At 37.6% G+C, this 22,259-nt stretch overlaps 2 protein-coding genes across 2 annotated transcripts; both read right to left on the bottom strand.

The window, feature by feature from the left end:
* Positions 1 to 236: 236 nt before the first annotated feature.
* LOC132156171 (alanine--tRNA ligase, cytoplasmic-like) lies at positions 237 to 12,087 on the bottom strand. The gene is made up of 21 exons (XM_059565063.1): positions 11,970 to 12,087; positions 9,721 to 9,888; positions 9,452 to 9,640; positions 9,171 to 9,316; positions 8,896 to 9,087; positions 8,055 to 8,199; positions 7,836 to 7,981; positions 7,646 to 7,754; positions 7,323 to 7,473; positions 6,799 to 6,923; positions 6,348 to 6,492; positions 6,079 to 6,257; positions 5,886 to 5,999; positions 5,524 to 5,730; positions 5,114 to 5,298; positions 4,031 to 4,139; positions 3,651 to 3,764; positions 3,427 to 3,546; positions 2,718 to 2,804; positions 1,365 to 1,478; positions 237 to 1,020 (listed from the first exon to the last, which is right to left on the bottom strand). The coding sequence occupies exons 2-21, from the start codon at positions 9,862 to 9,864 to the stop codon at positions 841 to 843; spliced, it is 2,901 nt and encodes a 966-aa protein (XP_059421046.1). The 5' UTR covers positions 9,865 to 9,888; positions 11,970 to 12,087; the 3' UTR covers positions 237 to 840.
* A 1,049-nt stretch (positions 12,088 to 13,136) lies between these two features.
* On the bottom strand, positions 13,137 to 21,094 carry LOC132155685 (protein-glutamine gamma-glutamyltransferase 2-like). The gene is made up of 13 exons (XM_059564407.1): positions 20,892 to 21,094; positions 18,645 to 18,821; positions 18,095 to 18,325; positions 17,095 to 17,213; positions 16,468 to 16,596; positions 16,138 to 16,315; positions 15,867 to 16,005; positions 15,550 to 15,653; positions 15,174 to 15,416; positions 14,784 to 15,050; positions 14,529 to 14,689; positions 14,308 to 14,444; positions 13,137 to 13,579 (listed from the first exon to the last, which is right to left on the bottom strand). The coding sequence occupies exons 1-13, from the start codon at positions 20,905 to 20,907 to the stop codon at positions 13,429 to 13,431; spliced, it is 2,052 nt and encodes a 683-aa protein (XP_059420390.1). The 5' UTR covers positions 20,908 to 21,094; the 3' UTR covers positions 13,137 to 13,428.
* Between the last annotated feature and the right edge of the window lie 1,165 nt (positions 21,095 to 22,259).

The raw sequence follows: 22,259 nt of genomic DNA, 5'->3' as shown, positions 1-22,259 counted from the left end.
AATTACAGGCATATTGTTTTAAGTGATGTAAAGAGTTCAGAATGTATGTTATGATGTTGATTCAAAATGTTCAAATGGTTGCGCCCCTGGAACCAAGAATGTAATGGTAGTACTATGACGGTCATGGATCTCTAGTTAAACTGAATTTGATTTGATGAATTATGTAGTTAGAGACCAACATAATTCCGATAACAATTAGACTCCTATATACGACTTCACAGAACAACGACAAGTCATTTATGCATTTGAAACCATGTTTTATTACCATTAACAAGAGAAATATTTCATATGACAGGTGATTAATGGCTTGTTTTCCCAAAACCGATGCTTGAGATAGTGAAAGGTTAAGTGTTGACAAATTATGACATCCCTCCTGGACAGACCGACAATTCTACAAATGTAATGGAAAATCTTATGATAAAAAGACCCCTTCTAATAGAGTGTTAATGAAAATTTTCTTCATCATCATTATATGCTCAGAAAGACAACAATGACCATTAGGGTGATTTTAGCTAGCAGAACAACATTAAACTGTGAATCTAAATGTAATAATCAGTTCGCAAAGCATCCACAGCCCATTTAGAGTCGGGACAGTTTGATGGATAAATTGACACATCTGCAATGCTCCAATCTACCGAAAACGGCTGCTATATATTTCCCTTCCTATCCATAATTGACAAACGACACATTTCTTTACAGTTTTTACATATTCCAGCCTGGAATGTCCAGTTTGAAAATTCAACAAGCAGAGCTGGAACAGGACAGGAGGAAGGTCAAGACCAAAATAAAGACATCCTTCCAGATTAAACCTCACCTTCACAGCTATCTCTCTCTCTCTCCTTAATTTTCACCCAGTTTTAGACGGGCAAACTCACTGGCCAGCTGCAGAGCCTCCTGTATGCAATCTGTGTTTCTACCCGTGGCCTGAGCAGACATGTCTTTACCACCTCCTTTTCCGTCCAGCAGAGGGCACACTTTCTGAACCCACTCGTTGGCCTTCAGGCCTCGGTTTGCAACATCCTGGAAACACAACCAGAGCAAATTGGTGATTATAAATTGCTATTTTGCATTATTGTGTCTAGTACCATGCAAGTCAAAGTAAGATTTAACCAGCTTTAAATGTTAAAACGAACAAAATGTGGCATCTGAAACACATTTTACTTCTAGAGGTTGGCTGTATAGCAAAATTATTTCAGAGGAAAGGCAGGTTACTGAACATAATGTGTGTTAACTGTGTCCTTGCATATTAAAAGTATACATTTATTTCACAATAAGAAAATATTATGCTTTAGAGTAGATCTGTCTTATTTTAAGACAGTCCTCATCCATCTTCCAGAATAAAGTTCTCTCTCTAATATGTTTACCTGAGGTACTTGGCACAAGCAGATAATTTTCCCCGCATCATTGTCCACAGCAAAAAGCATAGCAGCAGTCTGTGGTGAATTTGTCTTCAGCAGCTTCAGAGACTCATTCAAAGCCTGTGGACACATGGACAAATCATTAAAGGTCCCATGGCACGACAGTTTCACTTTATGAGTTTTTTTTTACTTTAATATGAGTTTCCCTAGTCTGTTTATGGTCCCCCAGTGGCAAGAAATTTCGATAGGTGTAAACCAAGCCCTGGGTGTCCTGCTCTGCCTTTGAGAAAATGAGAGCTCAGACGGGCCGATCTGGAATCTTCCCCCTTATGTCGTCATAAGGGGAAAGGTTACCTCCCCTTTCTCTGCTTTGCCCACCCAAATATTTACATTTAATTCAGTCGGAATGTCAGCAAAGGCGTTACAAACTGACTTTTACAATATGGATTCGACAGCACCGCCACAAACAGTGAGATACAGTGTTCATTAATGCCTGATCTGTGATCGGTGATTTCTGATGTGTAGCTAATTATTCAAGTTCTTTCTTTCGAAAATTGTTTAATACTGTTTATGCATCAGTGAATCAAGCCAGTGACTAAACGATCAACTTCACGTTGTTTCTCTTAGGAGCATGAAACAAATCTGTTATTTAAATTGTGAGCGATCAAAGAACGCTCCCTTTATTTTGTTCGGAGCTGTCAATCACACATCGCGAGTATATCTGCACTCTTGGCCTAACTGTCATTATAATGAATGATGCTGTTATGCTGCACAACGAAGCTCTTAGCTACTGTATTCATGTCAATACTGTGTTTGCGGTTAGTTGTGGTGAAAGCATTTTGTGAGAGAAAACGCGCTGCAATGACGAGATCACTGCATTCACGCGATAAACAGACTCTGTCTACTCAATGCTCATCACTGCAGCCTTTCATGTGATGGGTAAATATCTAAAAAAATAATGCTATAAATCAACACTTCCACGATTCATTAATCTCGACAGCTGTAATAGTAAAAAAAAAAAAGTATTTGAGAGGGGTTCCACATGTAATGCGCATTTCGAATGCAAAGATGTCAGTCAATTACAACATTTTTCGTTTACTCTGAGTCTCACAGCAGACACGTCCCTTCAAACAGAGCATTCAAGCCAGAGGACTAAAATCTGGATATAATAATGCCTTTTATTTCTAAATTTTAAATATAAAAATCATACTAACAATATAAGTACACCTCCAGAAACATAAAAAAAGCATTTAAAAAAAGAAAATAATCCATGTCATGGGACCTTCACTGTAGACAATTACAAAATTCAATTCAGTTCAAGTATAGAATCGTAATTTGAAAAGACAATGAGAGGGTTACCTTTGCAGATACTCCAGTCTCCATCTCCATCACGATCAGAGGTTGGTTGGGGTTACTTTCGATGATCTCCTTTGTCTTTTCCAGGACCTAAAATTAAAACCACATGTTGACAGTTGGTCTTTGCCTTTCCAGAACAGAAAATAAAGTTGTAATTCTAACTGAAAGCAACACTGACTCTGGTTTTTCATGTTTAATACTGTAAAGCTGCTTGATTTAAGGCTATCTATTGCATTAAGTAATATTTAGCCTAAATAAACATAACGTAAAGTGACTTAACTGGAGTACTGAACTGCAGAGCTCCTGCAAAAATCCACATTGCTGTAATCAGATGCTTTCTTAACTGCTGCTTTCTCACCGCTGTCAATTCCTTATTTTTTTTATTTTTTTCGTTACTGAGTGGTAAACGCGCAGCATATATTTACATGTTCATCCAAACACTGCTCAGCAGCTTCAGGTTTGGCTGTGTTTGCTCTAAACTGAAACGTTGTGTCTTTATCTCTTGAATAACATTCAGAAAGGCTGCATTACAGTCTTGCGCTACAGCACCACACTGGTCAAACAGTATTATTGCAGGCTCTTCCATTAGGTCATATGAGATCAAACAACTACTCGACCACAAAAATATTTGTCGACAATTTTTTGTTGTCAATAATGTCGACTGATCGTTTGAACCCTATAATTATCCCACATCTGAATCAAGTTCTTTTACCCTTTTCTGTACATCAGCCTTGCTGGCACGGTCCAGGTCATCCATGATCTTCTTAAGACCTTTCAGGGAATCCCTCATCTCATCCTTACGCCACTGAGAGATGACTGCAGTACCCAGGGACTGAATATATATGCATACACAGATTCAGTTACACTTTGAAGGGTAAAATCAAGACACACCACTGATTCTAGACAGGCAAGAGCAGAATATGTCATCAAGCTCACCTCTGTCATATCACCAATCTCCTTCTGAATATCTTTATTTGGTGAGGTCTGAGCTTTCACTTTTTCTGCCATGGCATCTAGTTCCAGCTTCAGTGCATCAGCTTTCCTCTGGGCCTGACAACACAAACATCAATCTGTCAACAACTATTAGAAATGGGAATCTAGGAACTTAATTCTGCTTCCTAAATTATTTACCCACCAATAATTTGGTACTAAAATCAACAATAAATAAAACCACTTTAAAAACAACAACAACACTGTTCTGAAACAGATTACATTGAATTAACTCTCACAATAAAAAGTACATTATTTGGGAGTCTTCATGACTGATTTGTTGAATAAAACTGGCTCAAAAGAATAACGTATCCGTCTCCTCCAACCTTCTGAGCCTCTGCTCCAGTCACTGCCACGATCCTCCTGATTCCTTTAGCGATCGCTTCCTCTGATACGATCACAAATGGTGCAGCATGACCAGAGTTTTTCAAGTGTCTATAGGTAAAAAATATAAAACAAAACTCATTAGGGCTGAGGAAAATATTTATTTCTTAAACATTTTGATTCCATAAGTAATCTACATAAGTAATCATAAATTTTCCATAAACTATTAATAATTCAGATGCTATGGGGCTGTTGAATGTTTGAATCTGATTGGCTGATTAACGTTCTAAGGTGTGCAATTATTTTCAAGGAAATGCACGGTGAACGTAGTTCCAGACAGGTCTTGACCACATTACATGTCCATATCACATGATTTCAGTTATTACAGCCTAAAACAGCAAAATAACCAAAACCCACAACGACACTGGCCAAGCAAATAAATACAGTAAACAACAGGATAAAAACGACTAATTGTTTCATTGTTTTTGCTACAAAATTACTTTTTATGATGTATGGAAAGCACATTCTCTATTTCTCCTGCTCTCTTTTCCTTACAGATGCACACACATAGACACGCACTAACATTGTTAGTGCAACTCTGATTTTTTTTATCAATAAAATAGTTTAGTAGCTTAAAAGCTACATGACATTTCTCACAAGCGAGGTAACAGCAGCACTGTTCTTGAAGAAAATGAACTTAAAGCTTCACTATTAGTAGAAACACGTCTCCTGAACACTGTTGAGAAAACCATAGACTCAAAGAGGTAATCCACACGCTTGATCTCTCGCTCTCTTTCACTCTAATAACTTTATTAATAACAGCAATAGTCTGTCATCAATGGCTCAAGCCTCCTGTTCTAGGTGTAAAATAATCAGGTGTGCATAATTTTCTAATAATTCAATGGTCCGTAGTCAGTTATTCCTTACATATTCATTAAGCATAGAGACAGGACAAAATTCGGAATATTCATATAAACTATATATTTTTATTCAAATTTACAATAAAACTTGATGTGCTGTTAGAGCCCAGAGATCCAACTTCTGAAATATTAAAAGTTTATTATATTCAAATTTGATGGTCATACGTTCCACCGCAGAACTCGATGGAGGTGAGTGAGCCTGCAGGACTGTTGGGATCAGTCAGCAGCTCCTCCACTGGGACGCCAATAGACACCACTTGAACAGGATCAGGGTACGTCTCATCGAACACAGCCCGCAGACCCTGGATGGCTTTAGCTGCTGCAAGGGGGGCATCCAGGGCATAGACCGGCTGAAGAAAAACATATACAGAGCATCTCAGCGTGAAAGAATATAAAAGTGTTCTCAAGAACATGTAAGCTATTTATCTGTTTTCAACTAACTTACTGAAAAAGAGCTTTATTGTTCTGTTTTCAAAATATCTTCACTGTGAATAAGAGAGTTGTCAAAAAAGTTTCAAGCAATAAAAATACAAAGTGTCTGATGGAAAAGTGCAAGTCTGTGGAACGGTCCGGACCTTGGCGTCACGAATCATGGTTGAGGCGTTCTCTTCTGTGCGCCGCACTTCATCCGTGGTCATGGCTCCTTTGGCTGTGAAGTCAAAGCGCAATCTGTCTGGAGCAACCAAAGAGCCCCGCTGATCTGCCTCTCCCAGCACTGAACGCAAGGCAAAGTTAAGGATGTGTGTGGCGGTGTGGTTACTCATGATGGGCCTACGACGAGCCTGAGAGCGAGAAGAAGAGGGGAATTATGTTGCATTTTATGTAGCATCCTGTGTAAAATCTTCTCTCATTTTGAACCGGATGCAACTTTCTTAATGTCATTCAGTTTGAATTTTCCTTGTAGACATAAGGTAAAATAACTCCAACTGTAACATACCTCGTCCACATGCAGAGTTAGGCGGTCTCCAACCTTCAGTGTGCCGTATACTGTCCCAATATGCAGTACGTATCCTCCACGCACCTGAGTGTTCTTCACAGTGAACTCCATCCTCTAAAGCAGCAAAATAAAACATGACGCATAACTAACCAGGCAGTTCAGCTTCTGTGTACAACCACTCTCCGTTTCTTACATCATCAGCAGAGTCATTTTCCCGGAGCATGTAGCCTTCATCGAAGCTCTGGCCACCCTGCTCGGCGTAGAAAGAGGTTTTGTCGAGCAGCACTCCACACTCTTGACCTGTGGTCACCTCATCAACAAATGCACGCTCCCTCCTGAGAGCCAGCACTGTGCCCACTGGCTGTTCAAACTCTGAGAGGGACACACGATGTCACAAGCATGAAAACCTATGCATAAACAAACCGTAAAAATCAAGAGAAATAGCAATGGTGTAATTGGTACCATAGTTGCCGTTATCGTCTGAAGTGTACTTGTACTTGGGGCTGTCGTCAGTAGCAGCGACACCATTGTTTCTGAGCTCTTCAATGGCGTAGATGTCCAGCATGATGTGCTCCTCGTCCCCAGAGCCTTTGCCCTGAGACTTCAACTGTGTGGACAGACATTTTTGATTAGACTTATTCACAGTAAAATAATCACAATAAAATCAGTTATTATTGGATATATTGGTTATACAGGATTTTTAATTGTACATGATCACTTCTGCCTATTTTAACTGTTATAAATTAATTAAACAGTCATCTTAGATTACATTTAACAGTGCTATTAAATCAGTGTTTTTAAACACTGATATCTGTGACACTGGATTCTGGTAGCATTAAATGCTTTTATAACTGTCAAATTATTCTGTAATAAACTGAAATTGGACCATATTAAGGAATAAACTTATTTAAACCTGAGCAGCTTTCTTCTCATCCTCAAAGGCCTGCAGGTCCACTCTCATTCCTCTTTCTTCAGCGATCAGGGCCGTGAGGTCCAGTGGAAAACCGTAAGTGTCATACAGAAGCCAAGCTGTGTCACCTACACAAAAAAAATGACATCCAGTCATTTAAATTATGATTATATTTTTTTTCATTATATTATTATTTTTTTATTATGATAAAATAATATTTCTATTGTACTGTAGAATAAAAAAATTAGTTTAACAAGAATAATTTTATCACAATACAAATATTTCAAAATACTAATATTAATGTGACCTTATCTTAATTTATTTATGTAATATGCACATTTCTTAAAGTCTTATCTTTGCTTCCAAATGTTAAACCATAGAAAAAGAGAAAAGAACTCAGATAGACCTTATAGCTTCCCTTAGCTTTAATAACATTTCTCATTATAAATTTGGAAAAATGGATGGCAAGTGTTTTATTTTCAAATACATTTTTGTAATATGGTTCTTCGTGGTATTCTGTGCTTCACCTGGTATAGTCTTGCTGTCTCCAAGACTCTGGATTTTGCGGTCCAGGATGCGGCGTCCCCTGCTAAGAGTCTTGAGGAACTGTGCCTCCTCCTCATTGATGATGTCTTTTACCATATCAGGATCCTTCCGCAGCTCTGGGAAAGCATCACCCTGTGGAGAGCAAGGAACCATTAAATGGCCATCAGAGAGAGTATCTAATTAAAGAGCATTTCCATTTTTCAGCAACTGACAGTCTGAATCACCGTCACAGCTGCACACAAGGAATCCTTGTGCACATTAAATCAGGAGAAATAATAGAGTGTCTGAGAGGTAGAGGCCTTACCAGAGACTCAACCACCACATCTACTAAACAGGCAAAGAAGCCCTTCTGTGCACCCAGCTTCTCGTGAGAGTATCTCACAGCACGACGCAGAATCCTCCTCAGCACATAGCTGCAACACAAAAACAGGGTCACATACACATACATTGACTACATGTCAATTATTCAGCAAATAATAATACAATCTTCTCACCCCCTGCCTGTGTTGTCAGGCCTGCCACCATCAGACAAGGCAATGGTAATGGTGCGGGCGTGATCAGCCAGGACACGGTATGCCATGTCAATACCATCTTTGTCTTCTGCGCCAACCTTTCCTGTGTATGCCCTGGCACCTGTTCCCTGAAAACCAAGAAAACACTTTGTAGTTGTGTGCAAAACAGAATTTATCTATGCTTTTCTATGATGATGTTACCTTCTGAATGGCTTCAAAATAAGGGATGAACAGGTCTGTGTCGTAGTTGGACATCTTGTTTTGCAGTACAGAGACCAAGCGCTCCAGTCCCATCCCTGTGTCAATGCTCTTCTTGGGCAGAGGCTTTAGCACAGTCTCCGACTCTCTGCATAGAGAGGCCATATGCATTTAAAACAATGTGTTCATGCTTGTAAAATCCTTGTTTAAAAAATAAGAGATGGTAGTAGACGACCAATGTTAAAATTCTAGCCAATAACTAATATAAAAAATATACATTATATTTTTGAAGTGTCTTATGCTCATCAAAGGTTGCAGTTATTTGATCAAATACATAAAAACAGTCATTTTGTGAAATATTATTACAAATTTTCAAATGTAATTTATTCCTGTGATGGCAAAGCTCTCCAGTCTTCAGTGTCACATGATTTATCAGAAATAATTCCAATGTGATTTGGTGCCCAAGAAACATTTGTTATTATTATCAATGTCAAAAAAGTTGGTGCTTGATATTTTTAAGGATGCTTTTTTCAATCTTTGATGAATAGAAAGTTTAAAGCAGCATTTATTTGTACTTCTTATCACTTTTGATCAATGCAATATGTCACTGCTGAATTAAAGCATTTATTTATTAAATTAGTAATTTGCTTTCCTTTAATGAATCAATCAACCATATATTCATGTTTTTCAGAATTAAATCAACTTTGACATTTTTAAGAAGCCTATAGCTGATATTACACTGATATATTACTGAGCATGCATTTGAACAATACATAAAAAGCTCTAAAAGGTGTGTGCAAACTTTTTGTAAACTGTTTACCACTGTTAGCTGTACTTGGTTTACCTGTTAAACTGAATGAACACCAGGTTCCAGATTTCAAGCACATTCGGGTCATCCATGTTGACCAGGTGGGCGGCATCTCTGCCTCCAATGCGATCATAGTGGATCTCGCTGCAGGGTCCACATGGACCGGTGTCTCCCATCTCCCAGAAATTATCTTTCATACTCCCCGGCAGAATACGGCTCTCCTCCATTCTGAGACAGAGTGTAGATAAAGAAGAATCTTTAACAATATCACATCAATTACTTAATACACCTTGTCCAGATTCTGTACTCACCCCAAGTCCAGCCAGATCTGCTTGCACTCCAGGTCAGGCTCCAGGCCTGCATCAGCACTACCACCGAAATAAGTCACATAGAGTCGGCCAATAGGTATGCCAAACTCTAGCGTCAGCAGCTCCAGTGCCATCTTGCAGGCCAGGTGCTAGAGACAGAGTGAGCATGAGAGAAAAAAGAGGGATTCAAAGAGAAAAGGACAAAATTAATTTTTCCATTCATACAGAAAAAACGAATCATACAACAACAACATAAAAAGAGCGTGATTCTATCCATCTCTTACTTTGAAATAATCTCCAAAGGACCAAGAGCCCAACATCTCGAAGAAAGTATGATGGTACACGTCTTTGCCCACATCATCGAGGTCATTGTGTTTGCCGCCGGCACGAATGCACTTCTGTGTGTTTGCAGCACGACGAAGTCTGGCCATAGGGTGGGACGGGTCGATGGTGTTCAGGAAGATGGGCTTGAACTATAAAAACAATATTTTCTCCTACCAACTCCACACTTATGTTGTGTCCATTTTTGTTACTAGGTTTAAAATCTCTTTACCTGGTTCATCCCCGCATTGGCGAAGAGCAGAGTGGGGTCATCAAGCGGAACGGTGGACGACGAGTGGACGTATTGGTGATCATGGTGGCGAAAGAAGTCGATGAACTTCTCACGGATCTGTGCAGCAGTCAGTGAAGAGTTCATGCTGGTTGTGTTTTTCTCAGGGGACTGGGGGTATACACAAACACACAGTGAGTCAGAAACCGGTTTCACAAAAACAGCGGATTGAGTAAACATGCAGCTGCTTCTTAAAGCACCAACAATTAAAGAATCTGTAAGAACATCATGCACACCTCACAATCACCGTATCAATATCGGGGCATGCGAAAGACAAATCTGGTTAGTGGTGAAGCAAAGCTTGCAAATTCACCAAACAGAAAAAATCCTCTCTGACAAGCAGAGAAATTAATCTCAATGTCTTTATGTGGACAAAAAGAAACTATGATCATTTGAATGCAAACACAAAAATGTAAAATACAACTATGTAAATTACAACAGCACATCAAATTATAAAAAACACCTCCTGGAAACTTAAAATGAAATCAAACACTTGGTCTGGCATTGAGAAAGCATCTTCCTTGCTGTGACGCTCTTCAGCAGGTGGAGCCAGTATGCAGCAAACAAAAGACATCCCTGAAGTAATTACAGCACCACTCCCATAACAACTAAATCAAAACATTAAGACATATTTTTCCAAAAGTCAACTCATAAACACTCAAGCCATGCATGCCAGAAACAGCATCCGTTGACAAACAACTAAACTATTTTGATATCTACACACCGAGAACCAGAATTTCAACAAATTCAGTTTCATTTTCTTTGCAAAACCACAACAACTGAACTCCATGACAGATTCATATTAACACATACTTCCTGAATAAAGATACTGATGTTTATAAGCTTCAGCCTACTCTAAATCAAGCTTCCAAGGAATAATGACATTTTCATGAATGCATAAATCATCAAAAAAATTGACAATCATCACAAAACTTAAAAACACACACATGGACAAACAAAAAATGCATGTGATGCTCTCATGTTAATCCCTGTTGTTCTTCATTTGTATGTCGGCTTGAACAAAAGCTTCTGCAAAATGAATACATATATTATAATAATAAAAATAATAATATAAAACTCATATAAATATATATATATATATATATATATATATATATATATATAATATAAAACTCGTTATTAAATTATTATTAAATGCTCATATTTACTTACGTTTTTTTTTCTTTTTCTAACATATAAATTACTATAATTTTCAGCCTACTATAAATTATGCCTCTAAGGCTAATACAAGTCATAATTAAACATTAAAATTGAACAACCATCAAAGTCACACACATGCATGATGAACAAACTCCTTAGGATGAATCACAACTGTTGAATTGCCTGATTTGTTTAAATGTTTGAATAAGAGCTTCTGCTAAATGTTAGTGTAGTGACAATGCAGTAATATCAGGCAGCACAGGGTTGTGAGGTTGCTCTTATTTAGTAATAAATAAATAAATACATACATAAACCAAAAGTAAATGCTGACGGGGTGCATCCTTTTTCTTGAGCCCTGAATATAACTTCCAAACAATAAAGAGAAAAGCGCATCTGCCAAAACGGCATATGACATAATGCACCAAAATTAGTGAGTAGAACAAATCAACAGACCAAGACCTGGACACACGGAGCTTCACCTGACAATAGAAGAAAGCTTTGGAACATAAAAAAGTGAGATGAAGAGCAATAGATGATGTTCTATGATCATAAAGACACTTTAATACAATAAGAATATAATACCTGCAAGATCTCATTCCCAAGAATTCCGAACTATACAAAACTTAAATTGCATGACAGTTTCTACACATGTATGAAAACTAGAATCTCATTTTTGCTGCACTGCATTAAACAGTGCATTACACAGGCCAAACCCTTATAGACAACATGTATGATGCAAGCTAGTGCAGACTTACACATCAACATCTCTATCCGGATTATTCAGTATTCAGTAACCCTGTCATTATGTCAAGGTAACTTTCAAAGAGTGGTGGATAATTCAGTCTTTCAGATTTATTTTTCAATAACGTTAGCATGCTTCCCCTAAACTCGAAACAAGGCTATGACAATCCAGTCATTCAATGAAACAATTTAATTGGATTCATATGGTCTCGTGATATAGATCACAAAGATATAATGTAAAATAATAACAAATAACGTTTGGAAACAAATACAAATCTAATAAAACTTACGAATAGTAATCTTTTAACCGCTTCAGAAGCCTGTCACACGACTTCCCACGCCGGCTGAAACCAAAAGGAGAGTAGAAGCACCGCCCACTGAATAGTAACGTTAGATGATTGGCTCAGGAATATTGATGTTTCAGTGTACGTAGTTTCTATTGGTTCAAGATACTTTCGATCAAAACAAAGATAAGCCTGGAAATGTCAAAGACGTAAAATACAGATCTGGATGATGCAATGATAAAGTAACAGTGCAGTGATATTATTATTATTATTTTATTATCTTTGTTTTGCCTTACAAACGTGATTTACAATCTCTTTTAATGTTGTTTTTCTCTCTCCCAGTTAATAAGTTCTTCTTCCAGCAACGCCATTGCTATAAATAATGCCATGTTTTATATGTTTACGGAAATCGTTGTGCGTTACACTAAAAGTATAACTTCCTTCATTATCATCATCATTATTATTAATAGTTATAATACTAACAGTCCAAATATATTTTAGAATATTATGATGCAGTGTGATGGAAGAAGGGTAGAATATTTTGCACAATACAAAAGCAAGACAAACATTGAAACTAAAACAATGCAATAAAAGTAAAACAATTAGTTAAAAGAGAGTACTTTCAATTTTGTGTATTTGGCTATAAAAGTAACAGTAAGCTTCTTCTTACAGCAGTTGGAGAACAAAATCTTGTTTGTGCACAAACCCCACGTTCTATTTCCATAAGGTTAAACACAATTAGAAAATAGATTTATAGAAAATAGAGAGTTGATCATCCACATGACAGTAATGGCAATACTATTTACTCAGAAATGTACCTGTAATAAATGTCACCTACTCGCTTGTTAAGGTTACTCTTTAGCCATCCCTGTTATCTAATAAGTTATCTTTACCAAAGACTATAGAATACCCAAAGGGACTTTGCCTTTACTTCTAAAGTCTCCATTTCCATTTGTTAAATGGTACAAATGCAAGGTGTGCAAGCATACATTATACTATCTAGCTAAACCTGATATAACTTTTCACTGACATTTTATTTCTACTGTCTGTGATATTGCTGTTTATAGGAAATGGAGTGATAAACAACACATATAGAAAATATATTTTGCAGTCATATTTACTTTATTATAAAACATTTAGCTTGTATATATTAAACATTAAACATTTAGCTTGTATATATTAAAAGCTAGGGTGTATTCACATGATCGGGTATTGTACATGTAGAAAAACAGCTTTTAAGGTTCTTATTTTCAAGGTCTGCATGAGAGCATGCAAAGATATCACATCAAAGTAATCATTTAGGAAATTTTACAAACTCTTGGTATGAACAAAATTCAAACAAAATAAGTAACAAGCAAAACAGCTTTCATCAAGTCATGTATATATCATAAACTGTATCATTTACAACACACTTAATGATGTATGGCTCTCTGAATTGTCTAGATTTCTTGGACAGTGTCCTATTTCACATTTTTGTCTGAACAATGATAGTAGTTTCTCCTTTTACATCTCTCAGTCTGTCCGAGTCAAAGTCAACAAGCAGTTTCCTCAGGCCAGCACGAGTAGGCTTGAAGGACAATTTAACGGTCACAGCCTGACCAGGTTCAATCTTACCACTAGAGAAAAAGAGATATATATACACGTTAACAGTCAACCAAAACTTGAATGCCTTAGATCAGGTCCGATGCACATTGAAAAATGTATACTACTGTAGATACTGAGTTCACGCATAAATAAAAATTTGCTAAAATTGTATTCACCCTCAGGCCATCCATTCTTCATTGGAATATATTTTGAGAAATTTAAATCACTTGCTCACCAGTGGATCCTCAATGAATGGGTGCCGTCAGAATGAGTTCAAGTTGATAAAAACATCACATTAATCCACAAGTAATTGACATGACTCCAGTTCACCAATTAATGTCTTGTGAAGTGAAAGGCTTTTAAGACACTTTTAACTTCAAATTGTTGCAAATCAGTCCAAAACAGTTAAACATGCTTTGCGGTGGATTTTGAAGTGAGAAGACAATAAAGGGATGGATTTATTCACTGGAGGAAGTGTTTTTATAGATCATGAGCTGGGATTGAGCTCTGTGGATTATTGTGATGTTTTCATCAGCTTTTTGGACCTTTCATTCTGACGGCAGCTATTCACTGGAGAGGAACCATAGGTGAACAAGTGATGCCGTTCTAAATTTCTCAAATCGGTTTTAATGAATAAAACAATCCCATCTACATTTTATATGGCCTTAGAGTGAGTTATTTTTTAACTGTTTATTTTGGGGTGAACAATTCATTTAATGTCGAGTACATACTCTGCATGATTTCTAAAACTAGTACATACTGTGTTTTTATTTCTTTCGCCTCTGTCAGTCCTGCTCCCTCCACAGTAAACACGCCTCCTTGAAGACTAACAGGTAAGGGATTGTTGAAGGAGATTTGTGCTGTTAGTTTACGTGATACAATCGCTTTCCCAATAATCTGAAATGTAGAACAAATATCGGTCATTGGTAAAAGGGCTAAAGCCACTGACAGAGTGCAAGTATTAAAGTAGCAGTTCATCACCTTGATAAAAAGCGCTGGCATTTTCAAGGGGATGTTGATTTCTTGTAGAATGATGTTGTCTTGATTAGTGGGTTGGAGGAGGGCTGTGACTCTTATCATGTGATGTTCAGACACACATGCCCCATAATGGTCATACTGAAGTCGCAATATTTCTTTATGGGCTATAAAGTGATGCAAAGATATTTTTGAAATGATTGTCCTTAAAGGAGTGTTAAAATTTGTTTTCAGGATACTGTCCAAGTTTCCTAGTCTTACCTTTGTGAGCTGGCACTGTGAGAGAGGTTGTCTTTCTCTGGCACTCTGCACGGTGGATACTATTGTAGGTTATTGCATTCGATGTGACTGTGAGCTGTGCATCTGTGTCCTCCCTACCAGCATTATACACCTCTATGATCACGTCAAAGTCTGTCCCATGGATAGCTGGGGCATGCTTGATGAAAAGCTCAAGCTGCCCTGGGCCTTTGTTCTTTTGGCCCACTTGTCTTCCTGCCTTTTTATAAACCTCTCGCTCCTTCATTGATCCTGTGGTGGGACAAAGCATTTGAATGTGATTAATATCAAAATATCACAATTTCAGAATCAGTTGGCATGGACAAATATAAACTGAAGTCAAAAACATACATTCGACAGGTCGCTTGTTTTTACCTTCAGGATATTTGTAGTTAGCAGTAATGTCCTCTCTAAAGTCTCCATATACACTCTTAGTGCTTATGTTCTGCCCTATAACTTTACTGTTTTGGGACACTTGAATTCGTTGCCCATCTGGATGAACAATCCAGAAGACCAGATCAGCATTAACCTCAGAAAACACAAATGGGGTGTCGTACTTCAACCCCACCTCTCCCTCCTTGACTGCATGGACTGGACAAGGCCCACAGCAGAAGACTCCTGTAAGAACATGAGAGAAGAGGATGTAGGTATCTACAAGCTAGCTAATATTCCAGTTTTATGTAATGGGAGATAAAAAGAAGTAGTTCTCTGGATGTTCTTGTTTTTTATACTTCAACGAGTAAAGCTTTACCATCACTCTTTTCTTGAGGAGTTGGATCTAGCACCTGCCATCCATCGTAACCTTCTGGGAGGTCATCGCGTTTCATCCAGGATTCAACCCAACAGTGGTAGTTCCTGAATATAGAGGATGAAGCTCACAGCTGAGGGACCACAGAGTTGCTCTTTAAAATCTCTAATAAACTTAATTAACTTTATGGTGTTCAGCTTTGTTTCAGATGTTTTCTTAAAATTGCTTAGGAGAAATTATATTAGACAAAAATAACAAAAGCTGTTGTCATATAGAATAGGTTTAGAGCAAAAAAAAATTATGTGGATATCATAACTCACCAAATGGAGTCCTTGCTGCCTTCAGACACACTTCCAAGTTGATCATTGAAAAGGTAATCCACAGAAATGTTTGCATCAGTGTCATGAGCAGATGAGTAATTTGTGATACATCTCGTTGGAATGCCAAGACAGCGGAGGACTGTGGAAAGGGGGCATGTTACAGAGCATGTGAAACACAAACAGAAATAATAACAGCAGGAAGCACTTCTGAATTTAGAAAGACTTAGACCTAGAATACCTAGAATATTTTCTAAATCTTTTGCTTTCTTACCTGTGCAGGCCACTCCTGTGAACACCCAGCACTGCCCATAGCGCACTTTCTGTCCTCCTTTCTCACTCCAGCGCCTCAGGATGGGCACACTGCCAGTCCACCGTGTGGGTGCCACCCCATCACTGTACTTCCCATCCCAGCGCCCAGATACCACCCCCCGATCATCATTAGCGTTCACCTGTTAATGCAGATTAGAACGTATATATATACACAGAATGTATATAAAATACTTCTTACAGATTACTTCAGTGAAAAAGTCATTTATGCTTGAGCAAACATGTTTATAACAGGGGTGGAGACAGCAAATGACCATGTTGACAGGTGCCTTACCATGGCAGTAAAAGTCCTGCTAACATAAACAGGGCTTCCTCTGTTAGCTATGTCCATCTCTGAATTTTTCAGGGCTGTGGGTGAATTGTCCAGCACTTCAAAGCAAATATCCACCACATCTTTTTCAAACTGTTTGAAAAATAGAATCCAAAGAATATGAATATCTTGGTTTGCTCACATTAAACCATAGACTAAACCATTTTTATTTGTAAGTTCTGTCCTCAGGGCCTAACTTTTATTTTACAAAGAAAGCTTAGCACTTTCATTTCCCCCACTTAACCTGGAGAATCAAATGTCTCCCTAGACTCCCAATTTCTCTCTGACTGAAATGGGACAGTCACTTGTTTGTGAGACAGACATTGTTGCTGAAATGTCTGACATCTATAGAGAGTGATTACCCAGCAGACAAGCCCTCTGTGGTTCTCCTGCCACTGATCTGTCACAATTCACACTCTGCCTCATCTGAATTCCACCACCATGCAACATCACCCATAAATCCTGACTGTGTGCCAGTCATCCCAGGCTGTTAAGCTTTCTCAGAAAGGGTACTGGCCACAAGACTGTCTAAACAAATGAGGGCTGTATAAATTTGGATCTTGAGAACCTGGGAATGCTGTTGTAGGTTACCTGTCCAAAGTTCCATGGCACAGTGGTGATATCATCCCATGAGCCCTGGTACAAGATCCCACTTTCATTTAAAATGTACTCCTGCAGCAGTTCCTCACTTGGAAGGTACACCGAGTCATCTGCATGAAAGAAAATCTATTATAAAAATGTTTGATGAGTGATTCAAATCAATGACAGCCAATTAGAATCCACCCAACAGCTTGAACATTTAAAGCAGCAGACATACAGTAAATATTCAGTAATATAAGTTCTTATAATAAACAATCTTTTAGTGTGTTGGTTTGGATGTGCATATAGTTATAGTTATAGTTATCTTTATAGTTCTCCTTCTCTGCCTGGACGGGTCTAAAGAGTGTACTTATAAAAAACAGAATGTTAGTGTCTGCTGGTATGGATGTTAATATAGTTATTATAGTAATTGCTCTTGGTGTGAACTGACCTTAAAGACCCTCAACAATAACAATAATTAGCTTAGCATCCACAACAATGGACAATAATGTTCCTTTTATTATAAGTGTGTGCTGAAGTCATCTGCTGCTTTAAATTGGCAATCTTTAATGTTAGGTGGATTATGATGGTCTGTGAATATTTTATCATTCAATAACTAGAAGAACAAATATTCTGAAAGTGATTCCAATGATGTAATTCCTCAGTGTTTTTTTGTTTTTGTTTTTGTTTGTGGACTTCCCTATTATCATACAATTAGAACAATTATAAAAAATGTATGGTTACAGTTATCATTAAAGTATTCATTTTTAGTGTGAGCGGCCCTCACGTTGTTCCTACAATGACATTTTATCTTCCATGGAACCCAAAATCATAGGCTGTCAAGCTCCAAAAGAACAAATAAGAACCATAAAACTAAAGCAAAAATCTTCAATTCAACTTTTAGTTTTCTCAGGTTACATAGTGTGAAAAATAAACCAAAAACTTTTGTACAGAAAAAAACAAAGTCATGAGGAATTTTATATTTTTCAGGTTAATGATCCCAAATACTCACCTTTGCACCAGGGATTGAAAAGCAGGTAGAAGGTCTGAGGCTTGGTTTGCTCCAAGATCTGCCCATCAGCTGAAAGCAGAACCACAGTCATGCTGTACAGACCCACAAGAGCATCAGCAGGGCTGTGGAGAGTCAGCATCACCTCACCCTGAGCATCACGATGACTAAACCACCATTTCCCATGAGCTTGCTCTGAGTCTGACACCCTCAAGACCACCTCATTTTTCTTTCCTTTAACACACAAACATGTGCACACAAATCATATGCTGTTGTTATGTGCATTTTAGTATTTTCGTGATTGAGGTTTTTTTTTTTTTGGCTTGACCACTAAACTGATTTTATCTAGTAACTTCTCTTATACTCCAATTTAAGATTACTGCAGTACCAAACCCCAGTCCAAAACCTACTCACTGTTAAGGTGATGATCTATCTGGGTACTTTAGATCAGTCGTGGGCCCTGTGTCTCACCTGGTTGCCCATTGACGCAACATTGGTTAAAAAAAGTTCCCCGTGTATCATGACCTTTACTCTCTCCATCTAGTTTACTCACCCAGGTGTAGTATGAGGTTGAGCTGCTGGTCTTGGTGCTGTGGGATGTGCTCAGTACACTGCAGTACTACAGAGAAAGGCTGACCTCTGCGCACCACCAGACGCTCCACATCCATCTCCTCAGTGCGGTGAGCATGGTTATTCTCATAACACTGCAAATCTATACCACTCAGTAGGGCTGAGCACCAAAGAAATTAATAAAGAGTTTAAACAATACAAGCAAATATCATTTGAATATCCATTTAGTTTAGTGAGACTTCCATTGACCTATACCATGTCTTTAAATGCTTTTGAATATTGCAGGCTGGTTATTTGGGTGGCTAAATTTATGTTAATTATTGAATGGATTAATGATGTGGTTGGAAGAAACCTTGTTTTCCAGTCTTGCTGACCAGTGTGAGATACTGACTTGAAATGGCACATTCAAAAAAAGTGTTTCATGAAAAAATGCATAAATATGAAATGCATAAATATGAAAGCAGGGCACTAACTCGTTGGTTATTTTATTTGGTCCGGTATTGGATTTCTTATGAGGTCTGGGCTTTATAGCCCCAGCTTAGAAAGCGATGAAGAAAGTGTTATGACAGTAACATTAAAAGTAAATGATTAAAATGAAAATATTTTCCTCTATTTCGTCTTTTTGGTGAAATATCTTCTTGTAAACTGCTGAAATGATTTCTATTGTATTTACTTATATTATCTTTAAACAGTAGGGGCCAAAAGTCTGAAACCTGCCAAAAGTTTGAGCCAGTCTGCAGATTTTGTGCAATCAGAGTTGAGGGTTTTCACAGAAAATTGTGAATGATGCAGACTATGATTCCATTTGGTCAGAGAATATCAACAATGCATCTCATAACAAGGAGATCTATGTTTCTGTGTGTGATTGTTGTATTTGGATCAATTTGAAAATTTGGTAATGTGTGACCCTCAGTTTAGTTTATTGTATGATATCCATTTTTTATTCTGTAACCATTTACAAAGTTGGCAAATATCTGACGCCTAGTGTTTTAAAACACTTTTTTTTGTTTTGTTTAAGTTGAGTTGTGTGTTCCAGTCTTAAAAAAAAAAAGACAAAAAGATTCAGGATCTTTTAGTCAATATTTAAATGTAAACAAAAAGCAAACCATCAGATGTTCTTGGTTTCATTGAAAATCTCAAAGTACCTTGGGACATTCTCAACCCGTATTATTAATATTTAGCCTGTCACTCAGAAATAAAGGTACAAAAGTTGTCTCTAGGACAGTACCATTTGAAAAGGTACTAAGATATACCTTTGAGGTACTAATATGCACCCTTTAGGCCTAAATAATCGTAAAAAATTACCGCCTCATTAACTTTTGTACTTTTTTTCTGAGAGTGGCGAGATGGTGCGAAACAACAGTTATTGAGAAGGAAGAGCATATAATAAACTGCTTATGATGTGTAAAGTTTCAGTTTGTGGTTGTAAGGGTGTAACCTGCAAAGCAAACTTTATTTTTTATGAATATGTTGTGAAAGTATTAAAACTCAGTTTTTCGCACAAAGCATAAAAATAATAATTGGCGACAATAACACGTCTAAAGTGTATGGCAACACATTTCTTCTTCTTTCGTCTTCTCAGCTTGGATTCTGCTCATTGCTGCTTAATGCTACATTTCCTTTTAATGTTACTGCCATGCCAATTTCTTCATCGCTTTCCAAACTGGTCCAATAAAGCTCAGACCTCACAAAGAGGTCTGATACAGGACCAAATAAAATAACACAGTCCACCAAGAAGTCAGTGGTCCACTTCCATATTTATTTTAACAACCCGGAGCATTTCTCTTCCACCTGCCCAGCATGAAACAAAACCATCAGAAGTACTGTCAGAAACATTTCACTAGGACCTTTAGCATCTTATACTGCTGTTTGAGTAAGATTATGATTTAATGGAAAGGCGTAATATATTTTGGTCCATGATAGAAAGACAGTTTTTTTAAATGAAACCTGCAGTTTCCTGCACTAATGGAAATGTATCTTGCCAGTCTTCTTTGCAAAACTCTTTACCACCAGACTGCATAACATATATTTTTGTTCACTTATACAAAAAGTTCTTCAACGACTTTACAATACCTTTTAAAAACAGTCTTACAGTAATTCAGTAGTTAACAAAAGCTTATGTAAATGCTAAAGAGCATACTGTATTATTGCTATCAATCATACTGATATACTCAGTTCTTACTTTGAGCAATATTTTTGAAAAACAAATATATTAAAGAGATTTTCTTACCATTATGGCTGGCCATTGATGGATTTAGCTCGACACTTCCTAAAGTCCTGTTCTTGATGTTTGCAGTGAATTTCCGTAGTCCAGTCCAAGACAGCTGTCTTCCTTATAATATCTTAGCTTTTTTAGGACCTATTTTATAACGAAAGACCTTCCACGCCCCTTGAAGCTCCACCATCTCTGTTGCTGACTGTACTTCTTTCTGTATAAGACACATCCTGACTCACGCATCCTCTCCATTTCATTTATGACCTCTGACATCACACACACATACAAGATCTTCAAGCATTCAGGGGTGCTAAGTGTGTACAGACAGTGGTCTTTCTATGTGTGTATGCAGCTCTGCCTCTGCCTCTGTGGAAAAAGACTCAAGGCTTGAGTATTTACTACAATCAGTGTAGTCTCTGCAAGCAGGTCATTTCTGGAAACACTGTCTCTTTTCCGTAAGGGCCAGGGTCACACAGGGGCCTTTTGTTAAAAAGAGAAGTTCTGATGGTTGGGTAACAGTTCCATAGTATTCCATAGATCTACTCCACCTCTATTTCCCTGACTCATAGTCAGTTACTTTCTTTTTTAATCTTTGTGTAATTCTCCTATTTAAGCAAAGGGAGAAATGACAAACCGAAAGAAAAAAAATCACATTTTCTAGATTACATAAATTAGGCCTCAAATGAGGATGCACTTTTCCCTGCAATACAAAAATGGAAGTCAGATGAGTCATAATGTTTTCAGAGACTAAGTCTTTCCTTCTCAAACTTCCTCTGAACAACTGAATGTCGAGCATGCATTAAGTAACATGCACAATATAGCAGTTTAACATATATTATCTATAATGTATAAAGTGTAACGCACTGGTATGAAATGCCTGACGTGTCAGTTGGAGGTCAAGGGGTCAGATTGCATAAACAACTAAAACCTCTAACATTATTTTGTGAGAAATTTCCCTACTGTTTGTGAAGTTAATTAAATTCCATGACAGCATTAAACTTTTAACAGCTGCAAGTCACATAGATCATTTGAAAACTCTTTCCTAAAATAAAGTGTCTGCTGTATTGTCTGGAAGAACAATGCTCTCTCTGGCAGTGGATTCTCACCATGCGGTGTGACATTACTACAGTTCTTTTTGACCACGCAGGCACACAAAAGGGTCACTGTATTACTGTCAAGCAACACCGTACCACACCTACATATATTTACACATGTGTGTGACACTAAGCTGAGGAATGCTGGAACAGGTAGTTTTCAGGAAAAAATACTCAGTACAGATTTCGTTGAATTTCACATTACTTTCTCATCGATTTAGCATCAAAATGAATATGTCAAACAAGTGAGACCGCTGTTGATGTTTGAAGTTTCATAGTTTGTGGTTGC

The sequence above is a fragment of the Carassius carassius genome, chromosome 13, assembly GCF_963082965.1.
Source record: "Carassius carassius chromosome 13, fCarCar2.1, whole genome shotgun sequence".
Classification (NCBI taxonomy): domain Eukaryota; kingdom Metazoa; phylum Chordata; class Actinopteri; order Cypriniformes; family Cyprinidae; genus Carassius; species Carassius carassius.
This window is presented reverse-complemented; position numbering and strand designations above follow the sequence as displayed.

Excerpts from the sequence above, each read along its gene's own strand:
- LOC132156171 (XM_059565063.1), bottom strand. The coding sequence starts at position 9,864 with ATGAACTCTTCACTGACTGCTGCACAGATCCGTGAGAAGTTCATCGAC. Across the intron at positions 6,924-7,322 it reads AGACAGCAAGACTATACCAG|GTGACACAGCTTGGCTTCTG; the intron begins GTGAAGCACAGA and ends TTTTTTGTGTAG. Across the intron at positions 4,140-5,113 it reads ATCGAGTTCTGCGGTGGAAC|ACACTTGAAAAACTCTGGTC; the intron begins GTATGACCATCA and ends TTTTACCTATAG.
- LOC132155685 (XM_059564407.1), bottom strand. Across the intron at positions 16,316-16,467 it reads GCAGGACTTTTACTGCCATG|GTGAACGCTAATGATGATCG; the intron begins GTAAGGCACCTG and ends CTGCATTAACAG. Across the intron at positions 14,445-14,528 it reads TGCCAGCGCTTTTTATCAAG|ATTATTGGGAAAGCGATTGT; the intron begins GTGATGAACTGC and ends TCTACATTTCAG.